Source organism: Coregonus lavaretus (genome assembly GCF_964263955.1).
Source record: "Coregonus lavaretus genome assembly, chromosome: 19".
Lineage (NCBI taxonomy): Eukaryota > Metazoa > Chordata > Actinopteri > Salmoniformes > Salmonidae > Coregonus > Coregonus lavaretus.
In genome coordinates this window covers 39,456,757-39,482,057 of record NC_140006.1, presented here as the reverse complement: position 1 = coordinate 39,482,057, position 25,301 = coordinate 39,456,757, and the positions used below count along the sequence as shown (strand labels likewise).

The following is a 25,301-nucleotide window of genomic DNA, read 5'->3' as shown; positions in this document are numbered from 1 at the left end:
CATTCATAACACATTCATAACCCAGGATAAAAAAAATGATAAAAAGGGGAGGGGGAGGAGAGAGGGAGAAGTAGGGGGGGGGGGGGTAGAGGAGAGGGGGGAGGGAGGGGGAGGAGAGAGGGAGAAGTAGGGGGGGGGGTAGAGGAGAGGGGGGAGGGAGGGGGAGGAGAGAGGGAGAAGTAGGGGGGGTAGAGGAGAGGGGGGAGGGAGGGGGAGGAGAGAGGGAGAGGTAGAGGGGGGGTAGAGGAGAGTGGGGAGGGAAAGGAGAGGGAGGTAGAGGAGAGTGGGGAGGGAGAGGAGAGGGGGGAGGGGGAGTGGGGAGGGAGGGAGAGGAGAAGGGGGAGGTAGAGGTTTTGTTGTTTGTTGTGGCCCTTTGCCTGTAAAATACTGAAAAACCTTTATAAAAAAACGGATCAAAAAGATACATTGATTGAAGCGTGTGTATACATAACCCATTCATAACCCATACATAAGCAGTACATGAGCATTGTGAATGCTTATGTTAACAACCGCACCCTTCATATAAATGTTACCTCTAGGGTCTTATTCAGTTTCGTATGGGTTATAAATGTGTTATGATGTCCTTATGTATGTACCCTTTAAATAAACTGTTACCAAACGGGAAGTATAGAGAGGGATGATCAGTGGGCGACGTGGTCCGAGTTAGAGATGTTCTGGACAGGGGTGGCAGAGTCCAGGCCCAGCAGGGTGCCCAGGTAAGACTGATCCCTGGGGTCCAACATCTGGTCGGGCCGCACCGGGTGCACAATGTTGGCCGGCTGGGGGGTAAGCGTGTACTTCTCCAGGAACGCCAGCTCCGTGGCATTCTGGTACCCTCCAGCTGTCTGCTGCTGCCCCTGGCCCTGGGGCGGGCAGGTTACATGTCCCCCCAGGTCACCCTGTACCCCCGGGACCACCCTGGACATCTGGACGGGCACCAGCGTGACAGGCACACACACGTCGGAGGGGACGTTCTGGAGAACGGTCTTTGGTTCAGCCCGGTACACCTTGGAGGGGCCGTGGGTATTATAGGGCAGAGTCACCATCTTGTCCTCTGTCAGCACTACCAGAGGCTGCTGCTGCTCAGTGTACTTAGCGCTGTGTACATGGTCCCTATGGTACTTCAGCTTGTCTTTCCTTTTAAAGGTGGCACTGCAGTGCGGGCAGTTAAAGGGGCGGGCGTCCGAGTGGATCACCATGTGCTTGGTGAGGGTCTTCTTGATGCGGAACGTCTGTTGGCACACGGGGCATCTGTAAGGTTTCTCACCTTGCAGAAGACATGACGGAAGTTAGTTGGACATACATTATTACAGAATAGAGGATAAAAAGGGGAGGGGGGGAGGTAGAGGAGAGAGGGAGAGGTGGGGGGGGGTAGAGGAGAGGAGGGAGGGAGGTAGAAGAGAGGGGGAAGGGAGAGGAGAGGGGGGAGGGAGGTAGAGGAGAGGGGGAGGGAGGTATAGGAGAGGGGGGAGGGAAAGGAGAGGGGGGAGGGAGAGGAGAGGAAAGGGGGGAGGGAGGTAGAGGAGGGGGGGGAGGGAGGTAGAGAAGAGGGGGAGAGGGTATAGGAGAGGGGGAGGGAAAGGAGAGGGGGGAGGGAGAGGAGAGGAAAGGGGGGAGGGAGGTAGAGGAGAGGGGGGAGGGAGAGGAGAGGGGGGAGGGAGAGGATGGGGGGAGGGAGGTAGAGGAGAGGGGGGAGGGAGGGAGAGGAGAGGGGGAGGGAGAGGAGAGGGGGGTAGAGGAGAGGGGGGAGGGAGAGGAGAGGAGAAGGGGTAGGTAGAGGTTTTGTTGTTTGTTGTGGCCCTTTGCCTGTAAAATACTGAAAAACCTTTATAAAAAAACGGATCAAAAATATACATTTATTGAAGCGTGTGTATAGTTTGATGGCTGCTGGTCTAATACACCGTCTGTTAATTATCTAGGAAATTAAAGCAGGTCGGTATGCTACCTGCCAGACCTATCATCTACAGTGGGGAGAACAAGTATTTGATACACTGCCGATTTTGCAGGTTTTCCTACTTACAAAGCATGTAGAGGTCTGTAATTTTTATCATAGGTACACTTCAACTGTGGGAGACGGAATCTAAAACAAAAATCCAGAAAATCACGTTGTATGATTTTTAAGTAATTAATTTGCATTTTATTGCATGACATAAGTATTTGATACATCAGAAAAGCAGAACTTAATATTTGGTACAGAAACCTTTGTTTGCAATTACAGAGATCATACGTTTCCTGTAGGTCTTGACCAGGTTTGCACACACTGCAGCAGGGATTTTGGCCCACTCCTCCATACAGACCTTCTCCATATCCTTCAGGTTTCGGGGCTGTCGCTGGGCATTACGGACTTTCAGCTCCCTCCAAAGATTTTCTATTGGGTTCAGATCTGGAGACTGGCTAGGCCACTCCAGGACCTTGAGATGCTTCTTACGGAGCCACTCCTTAGTTGCCCTGGCTGTGTGTTTCGGGTCGTTGTCATGCTGGAAGACCCAGCCACGACCCATCTTCAATGCTCTTACTGAGGGAAGGAGGTTGTTGGCCAAGATCTCGTGATACATGGCCCCATCCATCCTCCCCTCAATACGGTGCAGTCGTCCTGTCCCCTTTGCAGAAAAGCATCCCCAAAGAATGATGTTTCCACCTCCATGCTTCACGGTTGTGATGGTGTTCTTGGGGTTGTACTCATCCTTCTTCTTCCTCCAAACACAGCGAGTGGAGTTTAGACCAAAAAGCTCTATTTTTGTCTCATCAGACCACATGACCTTCTCCCATTCCTCCTCTGGATCATCCAGATGGTCATTGGCAAACTTCAGACGAGCCTGGACATGCGCTGGCTTGAGCAGGGGGACCTTGCGTGCGCTGCAGGATTTTAATCCATGACGGCGTAGTGTGTTACTAATGGTTTTCTTTGAGATTGTGGTCCCAGCTCTCTTCAGGTCATTGACCAGGTCCTGCCGTGTAGTTCTGGGCTGATCCCTCACCTTCCTCATGATCATTGATGCACCACGAGGTGAGATCTTGCATGGAGCCCCAGACCGAGGGTGATTGACTGTCATCTTGAACTTCTTCCATTTTCTAATAATTGCGCCAACAGTTGTTGCCTTCTCACCAAGCTGCTTGCCTATTGTCCTGTAGCCCATCCCAGCCTTGTGCAGGTCTACAATTTTATCCCTGATGTCCTTACACAGCTCTCTGGTCTTGGCCATTGTGGAGAGGTTGGAGTCTGTTTGATTGAGTGTGTGGGCAGGTGTCTTTTATACAGGTAACGAGTTCAAACAGGTGCAGTTAATACAGGTAATGAGTGGAGAACAGGAGGGCTTCTTAAAGAAAAACTAACAGGTCTGTGAGAGACGGAATTCTTACTGGTTGGTAGGTGATCAAATACTTATGTCATGCAATAAAATGCAAATTAATTACTTTAAAATCATACAACGTGATTTTCTGGATTTTTGTTTTAGATTCCGTCTCTCACAGTTGAAGTGTACCTATGATAAAAATTACAGACCTCTACATGCTTTGTAAGTAGGAAAACCTGCAAAATCGGCAGTGTATCAAATACTTGTTCTCCCCACTGTATTTATTGGACATCTATGTCCACCAAATACATTTGTTCTGGATTAACATGTCAATAAAGGGTTGATGTGAAAAGAAAGGTACGCTGCCAGTCAAACAGACATTCACAGCTTTTATTGTCATCTTACCTGAATGTGTCCTGAAGTGCATTTCCAGACTGGACTTCCCTTTGAACTCCTTCTTACAAACCTCACACTGATGCACAGCTGTTTTATACCTATAGAATCCACACAAGTTTTCCCAATGCTTAGTCTTTTCACATTTACATTTACATTTTAGTCATTTAGCAGACGCTCTTATCCAGAGCGACTTACAGTTAGTGAATGCATACATTATTTTTTTTCCTACCCCCTGTGGGAATCGAACCCGCAACCCTGGCGTTGCAAACGCCATGCTCTATCAACTGAGCTACATCCCTGCCGGCCATTCCCTCCCCTACCCTGGACGACGCTGGGCCAATTGCGCGCCGCCCCATGGGTCTCCCGGTCGCGGCCGGCTACGACAGAGCCTGGATTCACAAATAGTCAACTAGACACCATAGAAGATCATCTGTAACAGAAAAAAAGCTAAGTATTTTTCGGTTACTAAATCCCATTACGCATGGTCTTTGTCAGCCAAAAATACTTTCATTGGACAAACACTGGGTTTGTTCAATATGGTAATTGTAATTATACCAGCGACAGCGACCACAAGAAGTTGAAACCAAAAATAGATTTTCAACATAGTTTTTGGTATAAATGTGACTACCCTATGTGACTGTATGTATTTGACTGTCAAGATATGGACGTCAAGTTGTTCCCTGTGCATGTTCTATGAATTGACTTTGTTTTATTGAATATCATGTGAAAATCTGTTGGACGTGTGCTGACAATGCAATTGTTATTGGTCCATTGCTGTTCATTCTGCCTATTTGCTTGATCATATAATAAAAAATCCCTTTGGTGCCCTGGTGTGTCTAAGCCCAGACTGACACTTTAAATCTAGAACATAATGGTCACGTTCCAGGCTGACTACATTGCAGATGTTACATTTCATCAACCAATGGTTGCATGCCACGTCATCAGATTGCTATATTTACATTTACATTTTAGTCATTTAGCAGACGCTCTTATCCAGAGCGACTTACAGTTAGTGAGTGCATAAATTTTTTTATTTTTTTAATATATCATATGATGTGGTTAGCTGATATGTTAAACACCTATTCAGTCGTTTTGAGATCTGACATGCATCTGCAATGTATTCAGCCGCGTTGTGAGATCTGACATGCATCTGCAATGTAGTCAGCCGCGGTGTGAGATCTGACATGCATCTGCAATGTAGTCAGCCGCGGTGTGAGATCTGACATGCATCTGCAATGTAGTCAACCTGGAACGCGCCCATTCCCTCCATCTCCATCCACCATCCGGACCACTTACTTCTGCCACACCTTCTCTCCCAGGTGGACACTTTTGTAATGGACGGTCAGGTGATCATGGCGCCTGAAACACTTTCCACATTCCTCGCACTGGTGGGCTTTCTCCCCTGATAACATCCAAGGGAGATTCAATTCAATTATTGTCCTGTAAGACAATTCATATGCAGCATAAAAACATCCAAACAGGCCCAGGACCATGTATGAACAACTAACCCAGGGGAGCATTTTACTCTCTTTTGCATAGCTACGGAACATAACACGGAAGGTGTGTATACCGTACCCGAGTGTATTTTCTGGTGTTTGGTCAGATGGTCGTGGCGTATGAACGTCTTTCCGCATTCGTCACACTCGTAGCGCTTGTCGTCGTGGTGGACTCGAAGATGAAGCCTATCAGAATAGAGTTTGGGGTTAAAGTTAAGAAATGTTAATATGCAATTAAAACAGGCAAACATTGTATTTATTTTGTACTAAATTATGACAAAAGTATTTTCTCTGGAGAAGACAAAAACGACCCAATAGAAACCTGCTGAACATGGGACTCCACCCACAGGTGATAGCCAATAAGAACTAGGTATGTTATGAACTGCCCAAGCATATTGACCTATAAGAGCTGCCGTGGCGGAAACTCTGTCCACAGATACTGCAGAGGTGAGGTTTCTCTCCACTGTGAATCCGCAAATGTTCTCTCAACGTTGTCCTACGGACATAAAAAACAACAACATTACAATCAATGGAGTTAGACTGATAGTAGACCAGTCACTAAAGTTGAGATTGTTACCATGTGAGCAGTGAGAGATAGACACAATACCGCCACCAAAAAGTACTGTTAAAAACAAGTTGATTAAAAGTTTCGTTAAAAGTTTTAACATTAGTAGTTGTTGTGTATAAAAACATAGAAGTTCAATGTAATCACACGTATATGTGCAGTATTCTAAGCACTGCTGTTTATTTTAGGCTTTTTATTACTTTTTTTATGATTACATTTTAATTGAATTTTCCCACAACCCCAAAAAAAGTTTTGACAATCCTACCTCTCCCTCACTGACTTCCCACAGATGAAGCAGGTCCATTTTCTCTTGCCCCCATGTGTACATTCAATGTGTCTCTTCCTGTTACCCGTGTCGTTGAACTGGCGGCCACAGATGTCACAAGGGAACGGACCTGTGGACAGAGTCAAAGGTCAATTAAATATCCCAGTGTCACAGCCTTACTTCTCAATCCAATATCAACATTTGATCATTGACTAAAGTTAAGCTTCTACAAACTTGAAAGAATTCTCTTCAATGATTATACAACATTTTCCTTGACTCCCAATGTTTTTGAGGACAATAAACCCGAACATGGTATTTGTATTTATTATGGATCCCCATTAGTTCCTGCCAAGGCAGCAGCTGCTCTTCCTGAGGCAGTTTATACAATTTTAAAAACATTACAATACATTCACAGCAGATTTCTCAACACATTAAGTATGTGCCCTCAGGCCCCTACTCTACTACCACATATCTACAAAACAAAATCCATGTGTACGTGTGTGTAGAGTGCGTGTCTTATCATGTGTATGTGTGTCTGTGCCTGTGTTTGTGTCTCTTCAAAGTCCCCGCTGTTCCATAAGGTGTATTAGTATTTTTTTTTTTTTTTATCTGATTCTACTGCGTCCATCTCTTACTTGATGTGGAATAGAGTTCCATGTAGTCATGGCTCTATGTAGTACTAGTCTGTTCTGGACTTGGGGAATGTGAAGATACTTCTGGTAGCATGTCTTGTGGGGTATGCGTGGGTGTCCAAGCTGTGTGCCAGTAGTTAAAACAGACAGCTTGGTGCATTCCACTTGTCAATACCTCTCACAAATACAAGTAGTGATTAAGTTCATCTCTCCTCCACTTTGAGCCAGGAGAGTTTACATTTACATTTTAGTCATTTAGCAGACACTCTTATGCAGTGCGACTTACAGTAGTGAGTGCACACATTTTCATACTTTTTTCCCATACTGGTCCCCCGTGGAAATCGAACCCACAACCCTGGCGTTGCAAGCGCCATGCTCTACCAACTGAGCCACACGGGACAGATTGACATGCATATTATTAATGTTAGCTCTCTTTGTACATCCAAGGGCCAGCCGTGCTGCCCTGTTCTGAGCCAATTGCAATTTTCCTAAGTCCCTGTTTGTGGCACCTGACCACACGACTGAACAGTAGTCCAGGTGTGGCAAAACTAGGGCCTTTGGGACCTACCTTGTTGATAGTGCTGTTAAGAAGGCAGAGCAGCGCTTTATTATGGACAGACTTCTCCCCATCTTAGCTACTGTTGTATCAATATGTTTTGACCATGACAGTTTACAATCCAGGGTTACTCCAAGCAGTTTAGTCTCCTCAACTTGCTCAATTTCCACATTATTCATTACGAGATGTAGTTGGGGTTTAGGGTTTAGTGAATGATTTGACCCAAATACAATGCTTTTAGTTTTGGAAATATTCAGGACTAACTTATTCCTTGCCACCCATTCCAAAACTAACTGCAACTCTTTGTTAAGTGTTGCAGTTATTTCAGTTGCTGTAGTAGCTGACGTGTATAGTGTTGAGTCATCTGCATACATAGACACACTTTATTCAAAGCCAGTGGCATGTCATTAGTAAAGATTGAAAAAAGTAAGGGGCTTAAACAACTGCCCTGGGGAATTCCTGATTCTACCTGGATTATGTTGGAGAGGCTTCCATTAAAGAACACCCTCTGTGTTCTGTTAGACAGGTAACTCTTTATCCAGAATATAGCAGGGGGTGTAAAGCCATAACACATACGTTTTTCCAGCAGCATATCGAAAACGTCAAAAGCCACACTGAATCCTAACAAAACAGCCCCCACAATCTTTTTATCATCAATTTCTCTCAGCCAATCATCAGTCATTTGTGTAAGTGCTGTGCTTGTTGAATGTCCTTCCATATAAGCATGCTAAAAGTCTGTTGTCAATTTGTTTACTGTAAAATAGAATTGTATCTGGACAAAAAACACTTTTTTCCAAAAGTTTACTAAGGGTTGGTAACAGGCTGATTGGTCGGCTATTTGAGCCAGTAAAGGGGGCTTTACTAATCTTAGGTAGCGAAATGACTTTTGCTTCCCTCCAGGCCTGAGGGCACACACTTTCTAATAGGCTTAGATTGAAGATATGGCAAATAGGAGTCGCAATATCATCCACTATTATCCTCAGTAATTTTCCATTCAAGTTGTCAGACCCTGGTGGCTTGTCATTGTTGATAGACAACAATCATTTTTTTACCTCTTCCACACTTACTTTACGGAATTCAAAATTACAATGCTTGTCTTTCATAATTTAGTCAGATATACTTGGATGTGTAGTTTCAGCGTTTGTTGCTGTCATGTAATGCCTAAGTTTGCTAATCTTGCCAATGAAAAAATCATTAAAGTAGTTGGCAATATCAATGGGTTTTGTGAGGAATGAGCCATCTGATTCAATGAATGATGGAGCTGAGTTTGCCTTTTTGCCCAATATATATTTTAAGGTGCTCCAAATCATTTATCTTTGTTTCATAGTTTAGTTTCTTCTTCTTTTTATTCAGTTTAGTCACGTGATTTCTCAATTTGCGTGTGCATATGTATTCACCCCCTTTGCTATGAAGCCCCTAAATAAGATCTGGTGCAACCAATTACCTTCAGAAGTCACATAATTAGTTAAATAAAGTCCACCTGTGTGCAATCTAAGTGTCACATGATCTGTCACATGATCTCAGTATATATACACCTGTTCTGAAAGGCCCCAGAGTCTGCAACACCACTAAGCAAGGGGCACCACCAAGCAAGCGGCACCATGAAGACCAAGGAGCTCCCCAAACAGGTCAGGGACAAAGTTGTGGAGAAGTACAGATCAGGGTTGGGTTATAAAAAAATATCAGAAACTTTGAACATCCCACGGAGCACCATTAAATCCATTATTAAAAAATGGAAAGAATATGGCACCACAACAAACCTGCCAAGAGAGGGCCGCCCACCAAAACTCACAGACCAGGCAAGGAGAGCATTAATCAGAGAGGCAACAAAGGGAACAAAGATAACCCTGAAGGAGCTGCAAAGCTCCATAGCGGAGATTGGAGTATCTGTCCATAGGACCACTTTAAGCCGTACACTCCACAGAGCTGGGCTTTACAGAAGAGTGGCCAGAAAAAAGCCATTGCTTAAAGAAAAAAATAAGCAAACACATTTGGTGTTCGCCAAAAGGCATGTGGGAGACTCCCCAAACATATGGAAGAAGGTACTCTGGTCAGATGAGATTAAAATTTAGCTTTTTGGCCATCAAGGAAAACGCTATGTCTGGCGCAAACCCAACACCTCTCATCACCCCGAGAATACCATTCATCGGCAGGGACTGAGAAACTGGTCAGAATTGAAGGAATGATGGATGGCGCTAAATACAGGGAAATTCTTGAGGGAAACCTGTTTCAGTCTTCCAGAGAGTTGAGACTGGGATGGAGGTTCACCTTCCAGCAGGACAATGACCCTAAGCATACTGCTAAAGCAACACTTGAGTGGTTTAAGGGGAAACATTTAAACGTCTTGGAATGGCCTAGTCAAAGCCCAGACCTCAATCCAATTGAGAATCTGTGGTATGACTTAAAGATTGCTGTACACCAGCGGAACCCATCCAACTTGAAGGAGCTGGAGCAGTTCTGCCTTGAAGAATGGGCAAAAATCCCAGTGGCTAGATGTGCCACGCTTATAGAGACATACCCGAAGAGACTTGCAGCTGTAATTGCTGCAAAAGGTGGCTCTACAAAGTATTGACTTTGGGGGGGTGAACAGTTATGCACGCTCAAGTCTTCTGTTTATTTGTCTTATTTCTTGTTTGTTTCACAAGAAAACATATTTTGCATCTTCAAAGTGGTAGGCATTTTGTGTTAATCAAATGATACAAACCCCCCAAAAATCTATTTTAATTCCAGGTTGTAAGGCAACAAAATAGGAAAAATGCCAAGGGGGGTGAATACTTTCGCAAGCCACTGTATGCCATACCTTTTGCCTCATCCCTCTCAACCATACCATTTTTCAATTCCTCATCAATCCAAGGGGATATAACAGTAACACTTTACTTAGGGCATATAGTTATAATGTATTATTACTTGTTATAACCATGATAACTTATAATATGCCTTTCAACTAGCTCAAATGACAGATAATAACCGATTCATCACTATCCTAACACATTATTAGCAGTTAATTCATACTTATGACAAGGCCAATAAAGCATTATGGACTCATCATAATGCAATATATCTGTACGCCTCAAGTCAAGAGGTACAATACATTGATCTATTATCTAAATATGTTGGATAAAGCAATCAAATGAAATTTCCCATTCATTACCTAAATGATACTTTTCTTGATGCTTCAAGCGGGCAAACCTGGACTTGAAGTAGTCGTCACAGAAGGCACATTTGAAGGGTCGGTCTTGCGTGTGTAGAATCATGTGCTCCTCCAGATGAGGCCTACGTGTGAAAGACTTGTGGCAGATCTGAACCCGGAATATCAGAGAGAGAGCAGGTGAGGATACGAGAATACACTGACTGTACTTGCAGTGAAAGTGAAAATGTATCATTCTGTGGAATATGTATTCTGTGAATATTATGTGACGTGTACAGATGTAGGATCTTAATTTGAGCCAGTTTGCTACAGCAGGAAAATAGTCCTGCAACAACAGGAAATGTGAATTATTATGAGGATTATAATTAAAGGACAATTTTTGTAGGGGTTGATACATTTCAAGTCTGACATTTCTAAGTGGAAAGTCTTTTTAAACCTCATATACACTACAAGTTTTCCATTTACTGCATTGCATCTGTAGGTACAGTGCCTTCAGAAAGTATTCGGACCCCTTGACTTTTTCCACATTTTGTTACGTTACAGCCTTATTCTAAAAGGGATTAAATAAAAAATAATCCTCAGCAATCAACACACGATACCCCATAATGACAAAGCTAAAACAGGTTTTTAGAAATGTTTGCAAATTTATTTAAAAAAAATACAAAACAGAAAAACATTATTTTCATAACTATTCAGACCTTTTGCTATGAGACTCAAAATTGAGCTCAGGTACAGTGGGGGAAAAAAATAATAATAATAAATAATATGCCATTTAGCAGACGCTTTTATCCAAAGCGACTTACAGTCATGCGTGCATACATTTTTTTGTGTATGGGTGGTCCCGGGGATCGAACCCACTACCTTGACGTTACAAGCGCCGTGCTCTACCAGCTGAGCTACAGAGGACCACAAAAAAGTATACGTGCATACATTTTTTTGTGTATGGGTGGTCCCGGGGATCGAACCCACTACCTTGACGTTACAAGCGCCGTGCTCTACCAGCTGAGCTACAGAGGACCACAAAAAAGTATTTAGTCAGCCACCAATTGTGCAAGTTCTCCCACTTAAAAAGATGAGAGAGGCCTGTAATTTTCATCATAGGTACACGTCAACTATGACAGACAAAATGAGAAAAAAAATTCCAGAAAATCACATTGTAGGATTTTTAATGAATTTATTGGCATATGATTGTGGAAAATAAGTATTTGGTCAATAACAAAAGTTTCTCAATACTTTGTTATATACCCTTTGTTGGCAATGACACAGGTCAAACGTTTTCTGTAAGTCTTCACAAGGTTTTCACACACTGTTGCTGGTATTTTGGCCCATTCCTCCATGCAGATCTCCTCTAGAGCAGTGATGTTTTGGGGCTGTCGCTGGGCAACACAGACTTTCAACTCCCTCCAAAGATTTTCTATGGGGTTGAGATCTGGAGACTGGCTAGGCCACTCCAGGACCTTGAAATGCTTCTTACGAAGCCACTCCTTCGTTGCCCGGGCGGTGTGTTTGGGATCATTGTCATGCTGAAAGACCCAGCCACGTTTCATCTTCAATGCCCTTGCTGATGGAAGGAGGGCTTCACTCAAAATCTCACGATACATGGCCCCATTCATTCTTTCCTTTACACGGATCAGTCGTCCTGGTCCCTTTGCAGAAAAACAGCCCCAAAGCATGATGTTTCCAACCCCATGCTTCACAGTAGGTATGGTGTTCTTTGGATGCAACTCAGCATTCTTTGTCCTCCAAACATGACGAGTTGAGTTTTTACCAAAAAGTTATATTTTGGTTTCATCTGACCATATGACATTCTCCCAATCCTCTTCTGGATCATCCAAATGCACTTCAGACGGGCCTGGACATGTACTGGGTTAAGCAGGGGGACACGTCTCGCACTGCAGGATTTGAGTCCCTGGCGGCGTAGTGTGTTACTGATGGTAGGCTTTGTTACTTTGGTCCCAGCTCTCTGCAGGTCATTCACTAGGTCCCCCCGTGTGGTTCTGGGATTTTTGCTCACCGTTCTTGTGATCATTTTGACCCCACGGGGTGAGATCTTGCGTGGAGCCCCAGATCGAGGGAGATTATCAGTGGTCTTGTATGTCTTCCATTTCCTAATAATTGCTCCCACAGTTGATTTCTTCAAACCAAGCTGCTTACCTATTGCAGATTCAGTCTTCCCAGCCTGGTGCAGGTCTACAATTTTGTTTTTGGTGTCCTTTGACAGCTCTTTGGTCTTGGCCATTGTGGAGTTTGGAGTGTGACTGTTTGAGGTTGTGGACAGGTGTCTTTTATACTGATAACAAGTTCAAACAGGTGCCATTAATACAGGTAACGAGTGGAGGACAGAGGAGCCTCTTAAAGAAGAAGTTACAGGTCTGTGAGAGCCAGAAATCTTGCTTGTTTGTAGGTGACCAAATACTTATTTTCCACCATAATTTGCAAATAAATTCATTAAAAATCCTACAATGGGATTTTCTGGATTTTTTTTTCTCAATTTGTCTGTCATAGTTGACGTGTACCTATGATGAAAATTACAGGCCTCTCTCATCTTTTTAAGTGGGAGAACTTGCACAATTGGTGGCTGACTAAATACTTTTTTCCCCCACTGTACATCCTGTTTTCATTGATCATCCTTGAGATGTTTGTACAACTTGATTGGAGTCCATCTGTGGTAAATTCAATTGATTGGACATGATTTGGAAAGGCACACACCTGTCTATACAAGGTCCCACAGTTGACAGTGCATGTCAGAGCAAAAACCAAGCCATGAGGTTGAAGATTGTCCGTAGAGCTCCGAGACAGGATTGTGTCGAGGCACAGATCTGGGGATGGGTACCAAAAAAATTCTGCAGCATTAAAGGTCCCCAAGAACACCCTGCAAAACTGAGCAATCGGGGGAGAAGGAACTTGGTCAGGGAGGTGACCAGGAACCAGATGGTCTAGAGTTCCTCTGTGGAGATGGGAGAACCTTCCAGAAGGACAACCATCTCTGCAGCACTCCACCAATCAGGCCTTTATGGTAGAGTGGCCAGACGGAAGCCACTCCTCAGTAAAAGGCACAAGACAGCCCGCTTGGAGTTTGCCAAAAGGCACCTAAAGACTCTCAGACCATGAGAAACAAGATTCTCTGGTCTGATGAAACCAAGATTGAACTCTTTGGCCTGAATGCCATGCGTCACGTCTGGAGGAAACCTGGCACCATCCCTACGGTGAAGCATGGTGGTGGCAGCATCATGCTGTGGGGATGTTTTTCAGCGGTAGTGACTGGGAGACTAGTCAGGATCGAGGCAAAGATGAACGGAGCCAAGTACAGAGAGATCCTTGATGAAAACCTGCTCCAGAGTGCTCAGGACCTCAGACTGGGGCGAAGGTTCACCTTCCAACAGGACAACGACCCTTAGCACACAGCCAAGACAATGCAGGAGTGGCTTCGGGACAAGTCTCTGAATGTCCTTGAGAGGACCAGCCAGAGCCTGGACTTAAACCCAATCAAACATCTCTGGAGAGACCTGAAAATAGCTGTGCAGCGACGCTCCCCACCCAACCTGACAGAGCTTGAGAGGATCTGCAGAGAAGAATGGGAGAAACTCCCCAAATACTGGTGAGCCAAGCTTGTAGCGTCATACTTAAGAAGACTCGCTGCCAAAGGTGCTTTAACAAAGTACTGAGTAAAGGGTCTGAATAGTTATGTAAAGGTGATATTTCAGTTTTTTATTTCTAATAAATTAGCTGAAATTTCTAAAAATCTGTTTTTGCTCTGTCATTATGGGGTATTGTGTGTAGATTGATGAGAGGAAACAAAACTATTGAATCCATTTTAGAATAAGGCTGCAACGTAACAACATGTGGAAAAGGTTAAGGGGTCTGAATACTTTCCGAAGGCACTGTATATATTTTAGAGTGGTCCTTGCCTCAACTCAACTTCTAAAATACATTTAATTTCATATGGCTATGTAATGATGTCATAATAAACTTGACACTTGAACTTGATAAGATAAAGGTTGTGAAACTACCATGTGGCTCAGTTGGTAGAGCATGGCGCTCGCAACAACAGGGTTGTGGGTTTGATTGCCACGGGGGACCAGTACAAAAAATGTATGCAAGTCGCTCTGGATAAGAGCGTCTGCTAAATGACAAAAATGCAAAATGTTAAAACCAAACTTCTTAGGCTCAAAGTGTTGATATTGATCAGCAAGAGACATTCATATTATAAGGGCTCAAGGGGAGTGATCCCTTCAAAATATGATTGTAGTCTGAATCTTGGGGCTAGCATTTTGCTCTTTACCTCCTTTTCTATACTGTGTCCGTTATCTGACAATTTTCTTTTTTGGATTGTGTTTCATAAAATAAAACAAGTCAAAGCTTACATCACACTTCCATCCCTCGTTCTTCTTCTTCCTCATGGCCAGGAACTCTTGAATGTGGTCCGGGTGGAACCTGAAAGCACAGTGGTAACAAATAGGTAGTACACACTTGACTTCATTATTCATTCCTTTTCACTCCTTGGGGACCAGAGAGCCTCAATATAAACATACAGTACAACTGTGCATTGACCTGTCTGGATCCCTTTGACACTGAACTGCACTGTGACACGTGTCCACAAGGTGGCAAAGCTCATTATTTTAACTTTAAGTACACTACATAGAACTAAGTAAGAAAAGGACACGAATGGTGGACTACATCGTAAACCATTTAATTAAATAAAATAAACTCTGTTTATCCCTGAAGGGCAATTAAAGAATCACCATTATAGAATTGCTAATAACATCTAGATCAGGGTATATAATGATTAATTCAGATTACTACTACCCAGAGACCCCTTTACCCTGAAAGACTACAAACAAGCTTTAACACATCTAGCAATGGTTTCCTTGACCCAGATTAAGCCTAGTAATAGACTAAAACGCACTTTGAATAAAGATTCTCTATTGAGAATGATTGTTAATCCAGGACTAGGCTTAATCTGGGTCTGGGAAACCAGCTCCTAGTTTAGAAGGGCTGTTAAGGTTTCAATCCAACCACTAAATAAATAACCTCATATTTTTATTCATGAGAACATGAATTTAATTTACAACCATTTGAATTTAGAGTGACTCTTTTCCTAAAAGCGCAATTGTTAGGGATTTATAATAACCAAAATATAGAATATGTATAAGAGTGTAATGTGAATATCAGGGTTGGGGGTCAAATCCATTTCAATTCAGTCAATTCAGGAAGTAAACTGAAATTCATATTCCAATTCAAATGTTCCTCAAAGCTTCTCTATTAGAATATGAATTTCTGTTTACTTCCTGAATTGGCTCAATTGAAATGGAACTGACCCCCAACCCTGGTGAACAGAGGATGATGGGACAGACACAAAGGCTCACCTTCTGACGTGTTTGGCCAGGGTCTTTTTGCTGGCGTGCAGCTTGTTGCAGAAGGAGCACTTGTGGTCTTTCTTCTGGAAGGGGGCGTCACTGGCATGCTTCTTCTTGTGCACGGTGAGGTTCGACTTGGTGGAGTAACACTGTAGACACACGTCACACTGGAAGGGCTTCTCTCCTGTATGCACCCTGGTGTGACTCTCATACTTCCCTATGGAAAATACAGAGAAAAACAGCAAAACATAATATTATTATGATTTATAATATAGTATTTGGTGCATGGTATGGCCAGGCTCATAAGACAGATAAGTGGTGCACAACTGCAGCACAGATAGAACAATGAGACAGATATTTCACTGGATGTTTAAATGTGAAGCATCAGCTTGGTGTTTCCACTCACTACCATATATGGAGGAAGCCCACTGGCGGGCAGTGGGAGAAGATGGAACGAGATGGATTTTGGCCGACATTCTGCACATTTTCTCATCGATGAAACATTTGATCTCAATACAGTTTTTTGTTACCAAAACTAGAATCTGTTATGAATAGAGTGGGCTAAGATTTTTTAACTTTACCCTTTGCAAAAGGTTTTAAAAAATCACGGAGTGCAAAGGGTGAATTGAGTTACTGCACACGCGCACTTCACAGAGTAGGCGTTCCCTAACGGAAATATGCAGATGACGCTAGAACACTCCAATAGGATCTCACTAGTTCGTGCTTGGCTCTGCCCCCCTCCTTGCCTGTTCTGCCCACTATGGCTCATTTGTTCCCATTGGAAATGACACGCTGTGATCTATCTTGGTTTAGTTATAAAAAATCTTTGACTGCAGTCCTTCAGGGCTTCTGCTCTTTGAAAACTCCATTGATTCACTTGATTGGCAGTCAAATAAATTAAGACTACTACTCCTACTCAGTTGCTAAGAGACGAGGACAAAACAACAGCACTTGTGGTTGGTTAAATGTTGGTTATGTATTAATTGTTTAATATATTATTATTATTTTTGTTTAGTATATAATTATTATGTTGTTGTTGATGTTATGTAATTAATCTGTTGTTGAAACAACTGCCCTTGTGAATAAATACAATGTATACAATCAGTACAATACATTTAAATAAACTCTCTAAGGAGAGTACATACCTGTGCGGTCAAAGGTCTTGTCACACTTGGGGCACTTGAGCGTCTTCTTGCTGACGCTCTGGATGATGACAGGAGCCAGTCCCTCTGGGTACACTGGTCCATAGTTAGAGCCATCTGCAGCCTGACTATACACCTCCACCTCATTGACTGTCTGGTGTTCTGTTGTCTCCACCTCTGAACTCTCACCGCTCTCTCTTGCTCCCCGTACTAACGCACTCTTCCGTTCCACCACCATCTCCTCCTCATCCTCCTCTCTCTCCTCTTCCGCCTCCTCCCCCTCGGTTGGGGTGAGTGCGTCTCCTGTGTCGGATTTGTGCTTTGGTTTTCTCCCTTCTTCTTCTTCTTCTTCCTCCTCCTCCTCCTCGTCTTCCTCTGTGGTGGTTGGGTCTCTACTAGCGGGGTCGTGATGTAGCTTCCCCTCTGTTGCAACACCTCTCTCCAATTTGGCGGGAACCTTCCTCCTGCGGGCAGACCTCCGGTTCGTGGTTACCGTGGTAGTAATCTCTTGAGTGACCACCTTTTCTCTGGCATCTCCCTCGGTGCTGCTACTGTGATTCCTGGTTAAATGGTTCTCCATAGACTTCTTGTAGCAAAATGTACGGCTGCAGAACGAACAATGGTGGGCACCAGCCTGGACTGGGCTTTGGACCCCGACACAGTCCGATGGAAGGTCAGAAGCTTTAGAGGCCTTCCCTGCGCTTGGTTCCCCCACGGACTTAACCTCCACTCGAGCAAGCGCTGGCCGGACATCCCCCTCTCCTGCCAGGAGGTTCACTACATCCATCATGTCCAGGAAGCCGGCCGCTTCAGTCAGGGCAGGGACCTCGCTCTCGGAGATGACGCACTCGGCCGTGTAAAGGAGGCGCAGTAAGTGTTGGAACACGGAATCCTCCACGTGGTCGAGAATCACGTGGTCGGCGTTCGGGTTTTTGGTCAGCTCGGCGTGGAAGTAGCTGCTACCGTGCGCCAACATGGCTTTGTGGGCGCTGTAGCACTTCCCGCCCACACTGACGGAGACGTCGCAGAACCTTTGCTTCGTTCGGTCCTCGTTTAGAAACTTGAGGAGGTTGTCGCCATGCTGCATCATGGTCAGGTGCCTCTTTTGTGATGGAGGGAGTGGAACTGTCTCGGAGTCAGTCATGGTATTGTTGTCCGGTGAGTCAATTTGCCCACCGGCACTAGCACTGACCCTTCCTCTCCTGTTTGGGGGTTGATGTTGGTTGGGTTTTCTCTTCATCATTATGTTAAATAGGGAAACATTCAAAGAGTTCTGAAAAACAGAGAGAATTTCAATAAACAGCCTATGTCAGCATAAAGTTCTGTTGAACATATGTTACACAGCCTATATGGTAAGGTTAGAGGTAAAGACATGTCTCTAGATAAAGCTTATAGATGCAGCTGATTACACCTGTATTTTGATATTGCATTTACTGTTATAGCTAGCTTTTGATATTTGGGCTAATTTTTTTGTGAAAGCCAATGCACACAGTGACATGGGTGTATCAACGTTGTTCTATATCGCAAATTCGAAACAGCGTAGTATGCAGCCAACTCAATTCAGTTTTGCTTCAGCAGTTGGCTACAATATTGCAGTCTCAAATTCGCTATCCACCTCAAGGACCCCTATGTTATGGTCTCTACAACCGCCCCCCGAATAGGAGAACGTTGACAAACGACCCTTACCGCCCCTCGGGAAAGCATTCGTGCAAGCAAAATCATTTTCAAACCTACCTTAGAAGTGTAAGCACGCTATGAAAAAAAACTAAATATACTCGTACATCTATTCTGAGAAAAACAGAAAAATGATAATTTCCTGAATATCGCAAAACGCCCCACCTTCACATTCTTGGAGAAACGTCGCACACAAACAACGCGCACGTTCATCGGCTGTTTCAGCATTTGTCTTCGAGCCCTTTGTGTAACAGTAACCAGAGAGAAATGACACACAAAAAGCCGACAGAAAACCTTTGATATTTCTCTAATATATATGCAGGTAGGTGTAAACCTTAACAGCCTTTGTGTGCTTAGTGTTCATTGATAAACGTGAAGAATGTGCTGAACTTTATCACATGATTCGCCTATGCGACTTTATAGTCTATGTGGCATTGTGGGTATTGTAGTGAAATAGGACCTTGGGAATCTATAGAGAGAGATTTTTACATTTTAGTCATTTAGCAGACGCTCTTATCCAGAGCGACTTACAGTTAGTGTACATTATTTTATACCGGCCCCCCGTGGGAATCGAACCCACAACCCTGGCGTTGCAAACACTATGCTCTACCAACTGAGCTACATCCCTGCCGGCCATTCCCTCCCCTACCTTGGACGACGCTGGGCCAATTGTGCGCCGCCCCATGGGTCTCCCGGTCGCGGCCGGCTACGACATAGCCTGGATTCGAACTAGGATCTCTAGTGGAACACTAGACCACTGCGCCACTCGGCGAGATGTATGATGAAAGGATTGTGAATGCCTTCATCTAATAGTCTCACAGTCATAACATACTTGAAAATGAATAGTGGAGAAAAAAAAAATTATTGATTAGGAAATTCATGATTGGAAACCCATGATAATAATCAAACCGTTCCTTAAACAGGTCTTCAACAGTATAGACTCCTTTAATGTTCTGCCCTTATTCACCCTTATTCTAAATACCTACTTGCAATTTGGATAATGGCATGTTATTTACATACATTAGACAACATCATAATATAATAATAATAATAATAATAATAAACATAATGTCATAATGTCAGCGTCAACAATGATCAATTAATCAGCATGTAAATTGCAATCATGCAAATTGAAATTATGCTAATTGAAATCATGCAAATTGAAATCATGCAAATTGAAATCATGCTAATTGAAATCATGCAATTTGGCTCACCATGTACAGTATACTTTTATGCAAAAATGACCCCAGCCATTATCACATTAAATAACACAAATGCCAAGTAACAAACAACATGCGACTGTATGCTAAGTATCCATGTTCCCAACTGCTGTCATGCTCTAGTGCAGGGTTCCGCGGGTGGTTTTATTCGGCCCACCAAGGGGGAGGGGGACGGGGTGTTTATTGTTGGACATAAAAGACTGTAAAAGCACCAGGAAATCAGCTCCAAGTGATTTTGATTTTGGGAATCTGTCACCAAGTATTCGCTGTTAAGCAGAGTTAGAGCTTATTTTTTGCTCCTGCTGAGGAAGGCTCTGTTTAACGTTAGCTTCTTACTTTATCCTTGCAGCTGGTTAAGAAGCATCTGAATGGCTAATTGACAACATTTGAGTGAATTGGAGGTGTACCTGTGGATGTATTTCAAGGCCTACCTTCAAACTCAGTGCCTCTTTGCTTGACATCATGGGAAAATCAAAAGAAATCAGCCAAGACCTCAGAAAATAAATTGTAGACCTCCACAAGTCTGGTTCATCCTTGGGAGCAATTTCCAAACGCCTGAAGGTACCACGTTCATCTGTACAAACAATAGTATGCAAGTATAAACACCATGGGACCATGCAGCCATCATACCGCTCAGGAAGGAGACGCGTTCTGTCTCCTAGAGATGAACGTACTCTGGTGCGAAAAGTGCAAATCAATCCCAGAACAACAGCAAAGGACCTTGTGAAGATGCTGGAGGAAACAGGTAAAAAGTATCTATATCCACAGTAAAGCGAGTCCTATATCGACATAACCTGAAAGGCCGCTCAGCAAGGAAGAAGCCACTGCTCCAAAACCGCCATAAAAAAGCCAGACTACGGTTTGCAACTGCACGTGGGTACAAAGATTGTACTTTTTGGAGAAATGTCCTCTGGTCTGATGAAACAAAAATAGAACTGTTTGGCCATAATGACCATCGTTATGTTTGGAGGAAAAAGGGGAACGCTTGCAAGCTGAAGAACATCATCCCAACCGGGAAGCACGGGGGTGGCAGCATCATGCTGTGGAGGTGCTTTGCTGCAGGAGGGACTAGTGCACTTCACAAAATAGATGGCATCATGAGGAAGGAAAATTATGTAGATATATTGAAGCAACATCTCAAGACATCAGTCAGGAAGTTAAAGCTTGGTCGCAAATGGGTCTTCCAAATGGACAATGACCCCAAGCATACTTCCAAAGTTGGAGCATATTACAGTATCATAGACACTATGTTTTAGGATTTCCTATGATCTTCTATGTAGAAGAACCCGTTACCTTCGAACGACTCTTGTGTAGCCTGTGAGCGTCATAAAGCAAAACATGTTAAACGTGAGTGTTCGTAGATAGCTTTTAATAATTTGTAGCTCAAACCATTCTGACTCCACAGACGTTTTTGTAAAAAAGACCCAAATGGACAATGACCCCAAGCATACTTACAAAGTTGTGGCAAAATGGCTTAAGGACAACAAAGTCAAGGTATTGGAGTGGCCATCACAAATCCCTGACCTCAATCCTATAGAAAATGTGTGGGCAGAACTGAAAAAGCGTGTGCGAGCACGGAGGCCTACAAACCTGATTCAGTTACACCAGCTCTGTCAGGAGGAATGGGCCAAAATTCACCCAACTTATTGTGGGAAGCTTGTGGAAGGCTACCCAAAACGTTTGACTTAAGTTAAACCATTTAAAGGCAATGCTACCAAATACTAATTGAGTGTATGTAAACTTCTGACCCGCTGGGAATTTGATGAAAGAAATAAAAGCTGAAATAAATCATTCTCTCTACTATTATTCTGACATTTCACATTCTTAAAATAAAGTGGTGATCCTAACTGACCTAAGACAGGGAATTTCTACTAGGATTAAATGTCAGGAATTGTGAAAAACTGAGTTTAAATGTATTTGGCTAAGGTGTATGTAAACTTTCTTTTTCTTAGTCATTTAGCAGACGCTCTTATCCAGAGCGACTTACAGGAGCAATTAGGGTTAAGTGCCTTGCTCAAAGGCACATCGACAGATTTTTCACCTAGTCGGCTCGGGGATTAGAACCAGCGACCTTTCGGTTACTGGCACAACGCTCTTAACCACTAAGCTACCTGCCGCCACTTCAACTGGAATACTAGCCAGAGCCCTTCAACAATACTGTCTCTGCAGGCAGCTAGCCACCTGAATGACTGACATATCTATAAGCCACTATTTACCAGTTGTGGCTCATTGAGTCTGTTTTTGTTTGTTTGGGGGAAGTCTGCAGACACAGCCTGGTCTCATAGACTAGATGTAACATAGTAAACGTAAATCCAGGAAATAAAATGTGTATGATATGTTACATTTGGTATGGTTACATTTGGTATGGTTACTTAAGACAGAAAGTTACTTTAAGACAAAAATGAAAGGAGGGTGGTTGGTCAGGGTGGATGGATGTATAACACGAACGTCTAGCAACCCAAAGGATGCATGTTCAAACCTAGCTAACGTTAGCACAACAAATTGGAATTCGTAACATATAAGTTTTGCAAATTCATAACAAATTGTACATTTCGCAAATTCGTAACATATTGTACGAATTGCAATTCGTAACATATTGTATGAATTGGAATTTGTGACATACACTACATGACCAAAAGTATATGGACACTGCTCGTCGAACATCTCATTCCAAAATCACGGGCATTAATATGGAGTTGGACCCCCTTTTGCTGCTATAACAGCCTCCACTCTTTTGGGAACACTTTCAACCAGATGTTGGAACATTGCTGCGGGACATGCTTCCATTCAGCCACAAGAGCATTAGTGAGGTCTGGCACTGATGTTGGGTGATTAGGCCTGGCTCGCAGTTGGTGTTCCAATTCATCCCAAAGGTGTTCGATGGGGTTCAGGTCAGGGCTTTGTGCAGGCCAGTCAAGTTCTTCCGCACCGATCTCGACAAACCATTTCTGTATGGACCTCGCTTTGTGCACAGGGGCATTGTCATGCTGAAACAGGAAAGGGCCTTCCCCAAACTTTTGCCACAAAGTTGGAAGCACAGAATCATCTAGAATGTCATTGTATGCTGTAGCGTTAAGATTTCCCTTCACTGGAACTAAGGGGTGTAGCCCGAACCATGAAAAACAGCCCCAGACCATTATTCCTCCTCCAACAAACTTTACAGTTGGCACTATGCATTGGGGCAGGTAGCGTTCTACTGGCATCCGCCAAACCCAGATTTGTCCGTCGGACTGCCAGATGGTGAAGCGTGATTCATCACTCCAGAGAACGCGTTTCCACTGCTCCAGAGTCCAATGGTGGTGAGCTTTACACCACTCCAGCTGACGCTTGGCATTGCGCATTTCCCGACGAACAGTTATTGTGCTGACGTTGCTTCCAGAGGCAGTTTGGAACTCGGTAGTGAGTGTTTTAACTGAGGACAGACGATTTTTACACGTTACGCACTTCAGCAATCGGTGGTCCCGTTCTGTGAGCTTGTGTGGCTTACCACTTTGCAGCTGAGCCTGCGTTGCTCCTAGACGTTTCCACTTCACAATTACAGCACTTACAGTTGACCGGGGCAGCTCTAGCAGGGCAGAAATTTGACGAACTGACTTGTTGCAAAGGTGGCATCCTATGACGGTGAAAGTCACTGAGCTCTTTAGTAAGGCCATTCTACTGCCAATATTTGTCTATGGAGATTGCATGGCTGTGTGCTCAATTCTATACACCTGTCAGCAACCTGTGTGGCTGAAATAGCCGAATCCACTAATTTGAAGGGGTGTCCACATACTTTTGTATATATAGTGTATCATACAAATTGTAATGCAGAACATATCATATGAAATGGACATCCACAAATGAATGCATACCATGCGAAACGTAACATACTAAATGGAGTGTCTCCATAATAATACGAAATGCTCTGAGACCAGGTTATTAGACACAGGAGGAGTCGTTGCATGGTTTTAAAATTGCCTTTTGCCCGGCATCTCTCAAACACACTGTCAGCAGCGTCTCTAGTATGCCTAATTAAGCTGACTGCGAGCTGGGGTAGTTTGTCTCGGGCGGAGTTAGCCATTTGAGAGAGTGGTGAATGTGCTGCTAAAAAGGGAAAACAGGGGGAGGCAAATCCGGGGGACGCAGGTGAACATAACGAACAAACCACTGTTCATAATTCCACTCATTCGCAAAGAGGCAGGCGTGATTAGAACTCAGTCAGAACAAGAAAGCGTTCTAAGTTTTGATCAACGCTGGGAGCAATATTTAGATGTTGACTCGTAATTGATTTTCTTTACTACAAAATATATATATATTTTTCATTAGAAAATATTACCTCGGTGTCCTCATATGTAGTTACGGCCATGCCTGTTATGTAGCAGAGAGAGGAGCGAGAGACATATGAAAAAGTCCACACAGAGAGTCAAAGTACCCTGATGTAGGCCAGTATATATTAGATGGCTGTTGTTGTTTTTTTAACCTAAAGCAGTATGCTAATAGAATACTGTAAATGCTTTTACTGAATGGTACCCTTGCTTCCAAAATGTGTGTGCGTGTGTGTCCATAATATGAATTCACTAAATCTTTGAAATCAGTGTACTATCAAAGTATAGGCTATATCAAAAACACCTTTTGAGTACTCTTCCAACTATAGGCTGTCTTGTAGTTTAACTTTTTGTTGTTGTTGTATTGATGGAATCTTTTTGGTCATCAGGGCACACTTGTAAATGAGACACTGGTCTCAATTGGGTTTCCCTGAATAAATAAAATATATATATTTTTTAAACTCATAATAGGTGAGGTAGGTTCCAGTCTTTTATGTAAGCTTTCGTGTTTCTAGACTAGTGGAGATGTTTGCTGTTGCTCAAATTAGTCCTGTGAACTCCTCCCTGGCCAACACTCCATTTGTAAGACATTTTAAGTGCATTAGCTTAATCCCAAATAGGCTATCTAGCTTGTAGTGATCCCGGTTTTAGACTGGATTGGGCAGTCAGTCATGCACGGGGGAAACACAAGAAGCTGATATCTGTTGTAATGGCTTCCAAACCACTTCTGTGAAATGCAATGGAGTCATTTACCGATATTCCCATTTCTACTGATTAGGAGGACTGGCCAAGGACCATGTTAAGAGTCACAGTGTGTGTTTGGATTTCGTGGTTGCTCTATACAGGTAATTTAGCTCTCTTGTTCATGGTGGGTTTGTTGTTGTTGTTGTTGTTTTCTGTGAGGTTTCCGGTGAGGATATACAGTGCACAGAACAGAGAAGTGTTACAAATAGTATATCAAATTGTGTCATCATACTAATATTTTCACCTTCCTTTTTATGCTCCTTATGACTTGTTTTCTATAATGTTCAAACAAAACGTCACGAAATAAACGACAAATATCTATTTCTATAATTAAAGTTATTATTTTATTGGTTGATATAGGAAAAGTATTACAAGTGAACATATCAACCAATCTGCAAAATGAGTGTTATACTTCCCTAGGAAAGTAATGTAATGTACCGTGCAGGAAAGTAATGTACCATAGATGCCATATCATATCAATAACATATTAATTCCACATAGATAAAAAA

At 43.2% G+C, this 25,301-nt stretch overlaps 1 protein-coding gene across 1 annotated transcript; it reads right to left on the bottom strand.

The window, feature by feature from the left end:
• Positions 1 to 442: 442 nt before the first annotated feature.
• On the bottom strand, positions 443 to 18,840 carry zbtb41 (zinc finger and BTB domain containing 41). Its single transcript, XM_084183792.1, has 11 exons — positions 18,690 to 18,840; positions 16,854 to 18,123; positions 15,718 to 15,925; positions 14,716 to 14,785; positions 10,355 to 10,502; positions 6,016 to 6,145; positions 5,586 to 5,681; positions 5,265 to 5,371; positions 4,986 to 5,091; positions 3,699 to 3,787; positions 443 to 1,267 (listed from the first exon to the last, which is right to left on the bottom strand). The coding sequence occupies exons 1-11, from the start codon at positions 18,750 to 18,752 to the stop codon at positions 642 to 644; spliced, it is 2,913 nt and encodes a 970-aa protein (XP_084039918.1). The 5' UTR covers positions 18,753 to 18,840; the 3' UTR covers positions 443 to 641.
• Positions 18,841 to 25,301: the final 6,461 nt, after the last annotated feature.